Here is a 12,645-nt window from a genome sequence, read left to right on the forward strand (position 1 = left end):
TACAAGCTTTTGCACTAACAGCTGCTTAGCTGAGAAGAATCTGTCCTGCAGTGGCCAATATTTAACCCATGAAAACAGTTCCTTAAGCAATACATGCACAGCACAAATTATTGCAGGACCACTGAGACAGCTGCATGCTTCTATGCAATAATCCCATGTTGCCAATGCTCAGATCTGTGCTGGTGAAGTGCTTCAGGATAACCTTGTTGTGAAGGGCTTTGCAACACCTAAATTTTCACTGTGTTTATGGTTTTCTGAAACCCAGCTGCCAGGACCATACCTGCTCCAGGCCAGAGACGTCATCAGGCAACAGCACCAACATGCTCAGCGCTCCGCTGGCGTATGGAAGCTCCAGGATCTTCATTTTCTCTGCAGCCATCGCGGCCACTTTAAATGAACCAAACTGATACATCATCTGCACAGGTTTGCTTTCTTGCTGCAAAACCAAATAAACTAATATAGTCTTCACAAAGATTATTTTTAGAGTGTAGTAATGCCTACTTATGGTTAAAACTACTGATTGTTCTTCTTCAGGAAGGCTGTATAACGACTTGTCTACTTTCTTTGTAAACTCTGGAAGATGACAACTTTAAGGTGATACATGCCCACATACCTCAGTCATTCTGAAAGGCACTGCCTGGGTGTCTTCATCCTTAAATGCTTTCTCCCACACTCCCTTGAAGTAAATAGCATTGACAAGGATCATTTCAGTCTGGGGATCCACAGAGCCCGGTTGAAGGATATTTTTGATCATTCCTTTAAGAATGAATAGGAAAAGAGAACACGTGTATAACATATCTGAGTATAACACATCTTACTTGGCAATCACAGTGTTAAATGAAGGGTATATAATTCGTGGGGAGGAAAATGTAGAGGCAGGGACATTGTTTTGGTTTTGCAGCTGTAATCTTGTACTTCCAAGGTGGATTTCCTCTCTGCTGTTGGAAGTAGCTGTTGTTTCCCTCTTTGTAAAGAATTATGATGAGAGTTATAAAATCCAGAGATTTACTTGTTGCAAAATGAGTAAACCTGTCTATTTTATGACAATGTGAAGAACCATTGGAACCTTTTATCCGAGGACGTTATCCAACCCAAATAGTAAACATAAATACTTCTTGCTTCAAACCAAAGTTGAAAGGAGATGTCTATGTAAGGAAGGAAAGGAAAACAGATTTTTACTCTGCTTTCTGCTTATACTTTGTTCCTGTTCATTCTGCAGCCCTCTTACATGTAGCAACCTCCTTCCTCAGTCCTTTCCCACCAATAGCTTAATTACAGCCTGGTTTTCTCCTTCAACTTAAGACACCACACCAGACATTGTGTGATTGTGAATAGTTTCACTTCAGTTAAAATTCAGCCTCTTTTATATGTGTTAGCTGCCTAGGCCATGTGTTTCAAGCATGAGGGAAAGGAATGTTTTGAGGGGGCCAAGAAGAGACTGGAAGAATGGAAGAACGACATGGACATGCAGTAGGGTAAAAATCTCAGTTGTGGTATACCTCTTTCTATGCATTTCATACACCTCTCTACCATTCCTTAACTCTGGTTTTCTACTGCCCTGTACCTGTTAAGATTTCTCAAGTGCCTTCTGACTGCATGCCCTACTTCACAGGCACACAACAACTCCGGGAAGCTTGAGGGTAAAGCACTCTGATCAAAGAATGCCCAGGTTCTCAACATTAGCGTCAAACCACTTGTCACTGTGTACAAAGCATATTCTAGTGCTCTCCTTTCCATCAGGACTGGAAATATTACATACCCACAAAGCTCCTACAGACACAGAGTCCTCTAAAAGGGATATGACTGAGGAAAAAAGAAAATTGTTAAATGATAGTTCCATATCTGGGAACGTACCTGTTATTCAGAAGCAGGAGAGAGGGAGAGGTTTGGGTTATTTTTCTCTCCTGACTTAAGTGTTCTTGTATGCTGTTCAAACGTGGTGGCAGAAGGGGAAATACCTAATGCCAATACTTGGCTTGCTCTTACCATTTGTCTGACTTTCAACCCAGGAATTGATGAGCTCTCTGGCTTGATCTGCAGCTGTTTGAAAGCTGATCATTTCCAAGCCTCCTTTATACAGTTCCTTCACACATTGTAAGTATTCCTGCAAAGGCAACCCATGCAGTTTGCAGATCAGAAGGTCAAAATATTTTGCAAATGTGAAATGTAAGACTGAAATTAACAGATAGGAATAATCTGCTTACTAAGACTAAACAGTAAAACTTTATTCTAGTTCATAAGCACCTTAAGACTTGGTGTTTGTTGCTAAAAAAAAAAAAATATTTTCCAGAACTGAGTTTGATCCAAAAATGGCATTCATCTCATTTAAAATATGGTGGGGTTTTTTTCTATTTTGCCCACTTTTTAACTTTTTATTTTGCAATAGTATTTTCATTTAATTTCAAATCAAGTGTTCCTTTCAATTGGAAAACTTGGAATATTTTTGAGAGCCTGAAGTTATTTTTCAAACTCGTTTTACAAGTTGAGAAAATGGTTGGAGTTAAATCTTTCCAGCAAAAGTTACCCTTATTAATTATACTTCAACATGGCTGGATCATGAGTGTACTTTGCACAGACGTCTTTTTGACTAAGCGCATTTTCTCTCAAGACTGCAGAGGGTTAGGGCTGTGATAGAAAAGTTGTGAATCCTGTCTTCCATATGGAATAAAATTCCCTTAGCAGAACCGAAGCTTCTAACAACGCTTTTGCATTACGGAGTGGTACAGCCTTGACATGGAAATACACTTCGATCAGATCGTAGAGCAACTCACCGGGATGATTGGGTATGTCTCGTCAGCGTAAAGTCTACTGGCAAAGCCGACTGAATAATTTTCGCTTGGTTTGGTGATCTGGGTGAACATGTCTTTAAGTGAAGTGTGGACGCTTACAGATGTGCCGCACTGAATCATTGGCGTGAATACAAATAAAAAGACAGATGATGTTATGCTAGTTTTAGTACTTAATAGGGTTTTCATACTACATGAGAAAAGTAAAATAGTTAAGACACTTCTGCTTACAAAATTGTTAGACCTGTATGTCTTGTTGCTCTAACTACACTGATGTAGTGATTTGCTAGTATACACAATTTTGTGCTGGTTTTCTACTGTAATTTCCTTATAACTCTCTCTGAGGGACTCTTAATTACCTGTTCCAGCAGATTAGGCAGGCTTTCCTCCATTCCCAACCAGTCCCATTTAACCAGTAACATCCAGCTGCCTTGCCTAAGCATACAAATATCTATGATTTTACCTATTTGCTCAGTATTTTGGTGCTGAGTTTCATCTTCTGCTTATTCTGATTCTTCTGTTACCTCTTTTCTGTCTCTATTCTCATTAACAAGATGTTCCTTCAATTCTTGGATGCAGAGAACTAGCCACTTATAAGAGAGGGGTTGGAACTGCTAGGAGACTGCATTATCTGCTAGGTTTTGCTCCCAGGAGAAAGTGAAATAGAGAAAATGAAATTGTTTCTGTACCTGGGCTTCAATGGTCTCTCCAGATCCTGTGATTTTATCAAAGTGAACCACCTGTAATTGAAAATAATGGTAGTTAAAATAACAGGTACGATAAAAAAAGTTTATGCAACTGAGATAAGAACATGATGTTTGAAGTAGACCCCTTGGCTGAGAAGCTGGATAACTCAGAAGGTGCAATCCATCTGTACCATCTGTGTGCAGCGTTGTCTGCTTGGACGATGGCTGTTTCTATGGGACGTCTAGAAAACAGCTCCAGTGTGTGCTGTTAATAATACTAACTTTTTTCCAGGTAACAAGCCAGCCACTCTATGAGGGAAGTGAGAGCTGTAGGAAACCCATGTGAAACATTTTGCAGACTCAAGATAGGTTTTTGCTATTTCCCTGGAGTTTTTATGTACTTTCCTTACTCTAAACAAAGGACTACTGGAATGTGTTGTTGTCTTTGAGAATCCTAGTGCTAACAATGATAAAATTTAAATCCAGTTTCAACATTTCTGGCTGATGCATTTGTTTAACACTATGGGAGTTTGAGGTGGCCCAGCTTTTGGTAACGGTATCCAGATATTTTAGCCTCTGAGCTATGCAAGGAATCATCACATAATATCACATAATCAACAAATTATATGATGGTATCAAATCCCAGAATTAAGTTGAGTAACAGGAAGGTTTAAATCCTTAACTGCAGCCTCACCTTATCTATCTGAGCCCTGGTGTTTTCTCTTGCTCCCAGATAGACCATGGACAGGGCTGAAATGATGCTCAGGGGGGAGTAGAAGATGTTTTCGTTGACATGCTGGACTTTCAGCTCCTTGAATACATCAAAACAAAATTCTGTGCTCACTGCACCGATGGAGCCCATTGTGAAACCAGGGTTGTCTAGAGTAAACAGCAGAAGTATAATGACAGTGTGATAACAGAGTTTTTAGGCAATGAAATAAAAAATAGTTTTGAAGTCATTCTGTGGTAACATAGCTATTGCTATGCCCACCTGTCGTGCATGTTCAGTAACTCTATATTCATAAACCTATTTATTCCTCATTTGTATTCAGTTGCCTTTTTGGTAATAAAGTTGCTCAGAGGTCTTTCATCTATATGTGATTTCTGTTTGCCTTTTCAAAGCAGTCAGACGACAACTGCTTGTACTTATTTTCATTCAGTGAAGGCTAGAATTCCTCAGTACACACATTTTTATCTTGTGTAGTGTTCAGCAGCTGTGCTCCAGGGATACAACTGTTAGAGGAATTGCACACAAAAATACACCTAGCAAATTCACTGAGTACCACAGTTTTGCTCCCAGTGCACTCTGTTGAACCGGAGGTCAGGCAGGCAAACTTATTCTTTTGTTGCCAAATTCAGACTTAAAAGATACTGAATGAGAGGATAAGCTGCTCTGAAAATAATAATATTGTAAACACAAAGAATAAACTTGTAAAAGTCTCCTGTAAGCACATGCTCAGGTCTTACACATAACAAAACAGCGTAGAAGTCATACACACAGGTGAGAAGCTTTTGTAGAGAATATCATGTAAATATTCCATCCTTAAAGACACCAGACATAACACAATAATTGCTCTTTTTTTTAAGTTTGGGCATAAGAAACAAATAATAGAGAGAGAAGGTAAATTTTCCTAGAGAAATGCTTACCTTTTGAGCTTCAGCACCAAAGGCAATACAGCTTTCCAGCTGTACGTGGACAGACTGGCTGAGCCCTTGTGAATTTATACAGTCTGGATGGTGACCCACCTGCTGCTGCCCTTCAGAAGTTTGACCTTTGACACCATAAAAATAATTTAATGGGATTAGGTCAGATTTTAATTTCAATGGACCCTTTTCTTTTATTGAAGGGAAAGCAAATATTAGGTTTTTATTCTGTATAACAAAGTGTTTTCCACCAGTACATCGGGACTGTTGAATCGGGAGAAATGATTGGGAAATAGTGCTCATTTTCCTTTAAGACTCATTTGCAACTAGATACTGGGATGTTAATAAAACCAAAAAATATTAAAAACTCAGTGATGGGAAACGTAATTAGCAGTTATTAGTCAATCTGTCAATAATTAGTCAATTTGTATTCAACTCTCTTTCAGCTGATCCTGAATGCACAACATGCAGCTGAGTCATGCGAGACAGAAGGTAAGGGAGAACAGGACTTGGCCTATTATTCTACTACAAAACTGGGGAAATAAAGCAGGGGATGTGTGAGAAACAAATTGAGAGGAAATTCAAAGGCAGACACATTTTCTTTAAAAAATTTGGATATTTAGAAAAGATCTTTTGATGGGTGTGAAGGTTTTATTAGCAAACTATTTTATTCTCAGGGAGTAATAGAAAAACATAGCCCCAGACAAAGTAAAAAGTAGTTAATTCCAAATGTGTTTGTGTTACGAACTTGCAATGTATCTCTCAGATCTTCCATGGGTAACTTAATGGCCTGGCAGATGATAGAGGAACAGTGAAATCCAGCTAAAGGAGTGTTCATGGTCTATGGGACAATCATAATATACAATAGCAAACGTATTTCAGTTATAAAAGCTATTGTCATGTGTTGAAATAATGGAATGGACAAACAGTAAAGAAATATTCTGACCTCGGTAAAGCACTATGTGATTTTGAAAAAGGGGGGAGGGGGGGAAATCCCGAAGTCAGTACCACGTAATTCTTTAGAATCTATATGGAGGTGACTGTGATCTCTGTTAAGGAGAAGAGGTAGCATCCTGTACTGCTATCAACAGTTTAGAGAGTGCAGTTCTATGTCTCAGTCTGCTCCCTTTTGTGTAAATAAATGTGCCATTGACACCTACATTCTCGTTGAGTTGTTGTTGCCAAGGCAGCTGGAGTACTTAATCAAGGCAAGATTGTAGCAAAGGTGTTATTTTTTGGTTAGATCTCTTACATTCTCCTTGTCCAGTTGTTGTTGCCAGGGCAGCTGGAGTACTTAATCAAGGCAAGATTGTAGCAAAGGTGTTATTTTTTGGTTAGATCTCTACTCCACAGGTATCAGCCAAGTGTTTTTTATTTTTTTGGTCTGGTTTGGTTTGTTATCCCCACGGACAGTCTGACAGATACGTATCTATGCTTAAGCACAGAGCAATTTTTCTCACTTTTTTTGGTCAGGCCTACTGCTTCTATTTCAGCCCTAGGAAAGCCTAAATGTTTGTCTGCTCTTTCTGATGATAGAAATGCTTCTCAGAAAATATTATCCCTACGTATAAAATAGGTATATTATGATAATGAACAAAGGGAAGGGAGAATGAGTCTCCCTAAGTGCATTGTTAATAAAAAATCTCCACTGTCAATCAAACACCAGTAACCAGTTATGTAGAGCTATCCTAATTTTAGCTCTTTGTATCTCTTTGCTAGTATACAGAACGATGTACACCGGGCAGTCCTACCACACTGAAACATCCTGATGAATAACAGGGAAAAGAAGGATAGTTTTTCCTCTCACCGAGGCAAGGAACGGTTTACCAGTCTGGAGAAGACATCCAGCATCAAAGGGCTTTTACCAAATACTTTAAAGTGCCACGATAGTGCTACCATAGCTGAGAAGAATGGCCAAAGAGCTCCTTGAGAGGGAAGCAGCAAGGAGGCAGTTTTAATAGGAAGATCTCCATCTTTCTGGAGGCCTGGTCTGAGCGCATGTCTCGTGGATACACCCAGGGGACTGGACAGCTCAGGTAGTACCTCAGCTCCTAGCTCACGCTCCACTGTGTTCAAAGGGAGAGGAGCTGTAAGGGCTAGCAAGCCCTGTGAAACTAGGAGGACATGGTGCTTTCTTAGTGAAAACTCTCTAGGTGAAGCTTTATCCTTGGCTGAGTTGTCAGGTGGAAGATTCCTGAATAACTTCTGTCGTTAATGAGAGTCTCTGCTACAGAAAAGGGACAAGTTATCCACTATGGCCAAAACTGTTAGCCATTCTGCCTGAGCAGACGCCAGGTCAGGTAAGTAAGGGCAAGGTGTTTCCAAAGTAACCCTGGAATATGGTATTACACTTTTTTTCTTTTTTATTTCCTTAAATTACTTGCATTTTTATGAATATTGTTTGGTGTGTTGCCTCTTTTGGATGTTATGAAAGCTTTGATTAACACTTCACCATAACCTCTCTTAAGAGTGGTGAGGAACAACAGGTTGTTTCTCACCCAACTGTTTGATGTACCAGTGAGCCAGGGCACTGAACACTTGAACAAGTACCCTCCTCTGTGTCCACCGGCAGAGTGGGTCCCCCTTGCACTTGTGTAGCTCAGGAGGTTCAGTGGTACCACAGATGTGAGGAGAGGTAGGAGTGCTTTCCAGTACTGGGTGGCCAGAAGAATATCTGGCATATAATAAAATACTGGGAGGTGTGCCTGGACCCTGAGAGTCACAGGGATTGTATCACACCTTGCTTTGCTTTTAAGCTTCATGTCAGAAAACGATGGCTGTCAGGAGTCCTTCAAAGCTGAAGATGAAACGGCTGAAGAGGGCACGCCAAAATGGGGAGATGTGTCTCCACCTACTAAGCTGTTTTCTCACACTGTTCATAGAGAACCTCAGATCTGTGCCACTAATTTTCACTCTTTATCCCTATTTTGTTCAGGGCCACTTTGTGTTCACAGGGGTTTATTTATATTTCTACCACACTGGTCTTCCATGCCTGCATATAAGACTTGCCCAGTACATTTAATTCAGCCAAATCTGCCTTCCAAATGTCTCTCAAGACTCCTAAACAACCATGCTTCCCTTAATCTGATCTATCATACATGAATTACGTAAGTGTCCAGACCTGTGTCACAGGACCAGCTCATCACAAACTCCCTGTATTTAGGACCTACAAACATATCCAGGAAGCCGCTGCAGTTTTGTCAGTGATCCTTTTTTTTTTCATACCATCACACTGCAAGTATAGAATAAAAATTATCCCAGAGGTAATTTTTATAGCTGGTGAATTTGACTTCTGTGTAGTGTCCCGATTCCAGACCTGCACAAGAGTTTTGCATGCGTTTGACCTGCAGAGCTTTGTTTCATGAGTTACACAAAAGCCATGTTTTCTCTCCAGGAATTGTCTGGTGGTTCAAAACTCATCCAAAATAAGCAAATACATGGAGGATAAGAAGCTGTGCTTTGATAGTGGATGAGAAAGACTTGCTGCACTCCTTCCTAGAGGCGTCTTTTGGTTTTCTGTGCTCAAACTCATAGTTAATTCAAGGCCAGTTGCCAGCAACAGAATCTACTCATGATCAAATGAAAATCTTGATCAGAACTGACTGACAGCACAGTGTCAGCACACAAATCATCTTGCATAGTCTGCTTGATATAGGGCCTAGAGAGAGTAAGCAAACCTTCCTGAAGTTGGAAGGCTCCCTTGGACAACTAGCAATGGATTGCCTTGTCCAGCACAGCTGTGCAAAGTAGTACAAACAGTTCTGTCACACATCCTTGTCGGACAATGCTTGTCCCAAGAAAGAGGTCAGATAAGGCTCTGCTGCCCTTTCCTCTGCCGGGCATTGCATTGTGGAGCTGTCCCTACACCAACAGACTCTTGAGTACCTAAGCCCTGGACACCTGAGAGTATAAAAGGCACTTTTTATCCAAAAGGATATGAAGTCCAGGTCAGCTCACAGACCAAAGCCAATCACAAAAATTTACAAAGAACTCAAGATGTTGTTGTCCTCGTTGTTCATGCTCTTTTGCCAGTAGGCATGTTAATTATTTTGTGTTTGCCTTCATTCCACATTGTGAATCTGGAAGCTGCCTTTCTATGAGAGACAGAAGCAACCATTCACAGAGAGAGAAGTCGTTTTACCCAGAGCGATTGCAGCTGACTGTCTAAGTGGTTGTTATTGCAGACCTTGGTGCTGTAGCTCTCAATTATGGTTTCTGTCTCAGTTGTTCTGTGAGACTGTGATATTTTCCCAGGCCAAAGAAACTGAGGTGTCTGGTCAAGACCCTTAAAACAGGAACTTGCACCCCACCTGCAGATCTTTCTGCATCAGTGTTGTGACATTCTGAAAAAACTGACATTGTTCCCTGCAGTGCTGCCTTGATTGTTCACAGACTATGACAGGGGCATTTGTCATTGCTCATGATTGTCACTGGGATATCCCATATCAGGTCTAACATTCATTTTAACCTGACAGCCTTCATTGTACAGCCGATGATTTCTTAATGCTCCCCCATGAATATTTGATCTGAAATATGTTGATGTGGCCTTCATGGCGCAACTTTGAGTGATCACAACTCACAGGCCAGCCACAGGCTGGATGGGAGTATCTGACGCAGAACCTTAAGCTCTTCCTCATTGCGACTGAATGAGTTGTAGCCTCACCTACATGCAAAGTCTTTCACTTATTCCCACACATGCCACATGTCCTGCTGCTGAAGCAATGTACAGGCTGTCTCAGATGATGAAGGTGCCTTCATTCTGACAGCTCAAATACAAAAAGAAAGTGCACAAGAGGTGGAGGCAAGGACAATCCACCTGGCAGGAGTACAGAAGCATGCCATGATGGAATTTGAAAAGCAAAAATTCTGCTAGAGGGAAAAATGACAAGGGATGTGAAGGGCAGCAAGAAAAGCTCCTTTAGGTAGAACAGCAAAAAGAAGACTCAAGAAAAGTCAGTATGATTGGGGAAGGTTCCTGATGATTTGAAAAAAAGTGACTTATTTTCAGAAAGGGGAGGAGAATTCAGGAGCCTACAGGTCTCTGCAGTCATTGAAAAGGTGCAGTGCATTGCTGCAAGGCACTAGGGCTAGTGTTCATTATGATCTGCATTAAGAAAGGCACTCAGACTTGTAAGATATTGCTTAAAATAACATTTATTGCAGCTAACATTAAAAGGAAAAAGAGGATAGTATAGATAATATTACATTCCCTGGGATGCAGGGAACCCCACTTTGTGCAGCACTGGTCAGATCACCAGTCAAGGCACGGCATGCAGTGCAGATCCCATCCATGGAGACAGATGTTCACTGACACTTTGGTCTTTAGGTCTCTTGCAGGGTATTCTAAAGAAAACAATTCTATTAATTTCTACTGTGAATCAAAAGGATGTTCATATGAAAACATGCTGCTTCACTTTGATAAATACAAGGACATGTGTGGTGTAACCACTCATGCCAAGTGGGAGCTACCTACAGGTTCCTTCCTTCTCACTGGCACGCCAAGTTTACCCTGCAGCCCCGGGCTTTGTGCAGCACAGCGCAGGATGGGAAGCCAACCTATATGCTTTGCACAAGACAGGCCTGTGCCTTCTTGTGTCAGCTGGTGTGGGGAGCACTAACTGCTTGATGTACGACTGTATTCATGTTCAAGTGACTACAGAAGGCTATGACGCAAAGCCTCCTGCGAGCATTTCAAGACACATGAAAGAACCAAAGGTTTTGGGAAATCCAGCATAGATTAACCAAGAGCAAATCTCTCCTGACCATCCTCATTTTCTTCTGGGATGGGATGGCTTGTTCTATAAACAACAGGAGAGCAGAGGATGTTGTACACCTTGACTTTAGTAAGACTTTAGTCATTATCTCTGAGAATATCCTTGTCCCCTGACTGGAGATATATAGACTGAGTAAGCTGGCAATAATGAGGATGGAAAATCAGCTGGGCTGCCTGGAGCAGCAGGAGCAGTGCTGCTCCATAAGGAAACCACAAGGTCTGGCCCCAGAAGGTTAGAACCGACTGCCAGTAACAGGGTCCATCAGCAGCCCCAGACACAGCAAGAGAAGAACCAGGGCTGGGGTCTACCTGAGGAGCCCAGGGTCAGGGAGCAGTGAGAACTGGCTGCTCCCTGTGGGATGGGAGACAAAGGGACAAGAGCCAGCATGTCAGGAACAGTGAGGGCTGTTAGGGCACTCAAGACACAGACACAGAAACCTTCCCTCTGAGCAAAGTGCCTCCTCACTCCTCACCTGAGCACAGCAGTGGTTCAGTGTCTGTGAGTGTTATCGGGCATTTTCAGAGGACACAGAGCCAGGGCAGGGACAGCGGATTGGAAAAGGACATGGCGTGAGAGGCCTGTGGCTGAGCGTGGGGGTCAGGCTGCCCCAACAGGCCCCAGAGCCTGGGTGGGCATAAGCTGGAGGGGAAAGAGGGTCTGGGTGGGTGGAAGGGGGTTCACTCAGGAGCCTGAGGCTGAGTAACAGGTGAGTCCTGTGGAGAGATCAGGAACTTTTGTAGGGACGAGGCCCTGCATGACCGGAGACTGGGCTCCTCCGTGCTCGGCAGAGTGCTCAAGGAGGCTTCACTGTTAGGGAGCAGCAGGTGTCAGCTTCTTCCCAAGGAAAGATAAACCAGGAGGTAAGGGGGTTCCCACAGCCAGCAAGGCAGGAGCCTCACCAGTCAGGGCTCAGTCCCACGGGAACTGAGCACAGCAGGCTCAGAGATCACAGCCAGCAGCTCCAACCATGAGTCCAGATCATAAGGCAATGTCGTGGGCTATGAGGCAGGTCTGAAGACAAACCACGCAATCAATTCACATGTCAGAGCTAGGCTCAGGTCCAGTGATCACAAGGCAGGGCCAAGGTCACGTTAGGAGTCCTTGGCCAGGCATGGGCACAGCTGTGTTTGAACTGGAGACTGGTATGCCTGTGATGTAGCACAGAGAAGGACTGAAGGTCCAGGGCACATCTTAGAGCTCCGGTGTGGGTAGGGGCTCCAGGTGGCTGGTCAGGAACATTAAGGGCTCATCAGTGCACTCAGGGCCTTGTCACCCACTCATGAGCAGAAGACATGGGCCTGGAGACAAGGCTTGGGTCTGAGGTCCATCAGGAGGCAGGCCTGGAGACAGGCACCTACAGTGTACTTCAGGCAGGGACGGAAGGACCAAGGCTCAGCTGAACTGGGCTTCTGCTGTGGGCACAGTCTTGTCTTGGGGAGCTTCACATAATTTCTTGCTGATTAACATAAAATTTTTGTTGTTGATTCAGTTATTGACAAAACCCAATGTAACAAAATATAAAACATACACTTGGACTTTTCATCCCCCTTCCCCACACCCAACTTCAGTCCAAACACTCCCCTCCGTTTCTTAGTTTCAGCTTTCTTGTTATATTCAAGTGCTTCCTAGTCCCTTTGGTGAAGCAGCAGGCAATGGAAGAGGTTATGGCTGATGTAGAACTCTTTCTTTCTGCCAGCTGTTGCAGCTCACTTCTTTCCTGTGCTCTAGTCTGCTCCATGGGCTGCAGTTCCACAG

General features: G+C 42.7%; 1 protein-coding gene across 1 annotated transcript in view; it reads right to left on the reverse strand.

Moving 5' to 3' along the window:
• Positions 1 to 5,158, reverse strand: part of LOC104506208 (ovalbumin-like) — a 7,150-nt gene extending 1,992 nt beyond the window's left edge. The window contains exons 1-7 of the mRNA XM_010147087.1: positions 5,120 to 5,158; positions 4,167 to 4,351; positions 3,476 to 3,526; positions 2,772 to 2,900; positions 1,987 to 2,104; positions 614 to 756; positions 281 to 436 (exon numbers count right to left, since the gene is read on the reverse strand). Of these exons, the coding sequence (XP_010145389.1) occupies positions 281 to 436; positions 614 to 756; positions 1,987 to 2,104; positions 2,772 to 2,900; positions 3,476 to 3,526; positions 4,167 to 4,334 (765 nt within the window). The 5' untranslated portion in view covers positions 4,335 to 4,351; positions 5,120 to 5,158. The remainder of the gene's footprint in view (positions 1 to 280; positions 437 to 613; positions 757 to 1,986; positions 2,105 to 2,771; positions 2,901 to 3,475; positions 3,527 to 4,166; positions 4,352 to 5,119) is intronic.
• Between the last annotated feature and the right edge of the window lie 7,487 nt (positions 5,159 to 12,645).

Source organism: Eurypyga helias, unplaced genomic scaffold (genome assembly GCF_000690775.1).
Source record: "Eurypyga helias isolate BGI_N326 unplaced genomic scaffold, ASM69077v1 scaffold4182, whole genome shotgun sequence".
NCBI classification, from domain to species: domain Eukaryota; kingdom Metazoa; phylum Chordata; class Aves; order Eurypygiformes; family Eurypygidae; genus Eurypyga; species Eurypyga helias.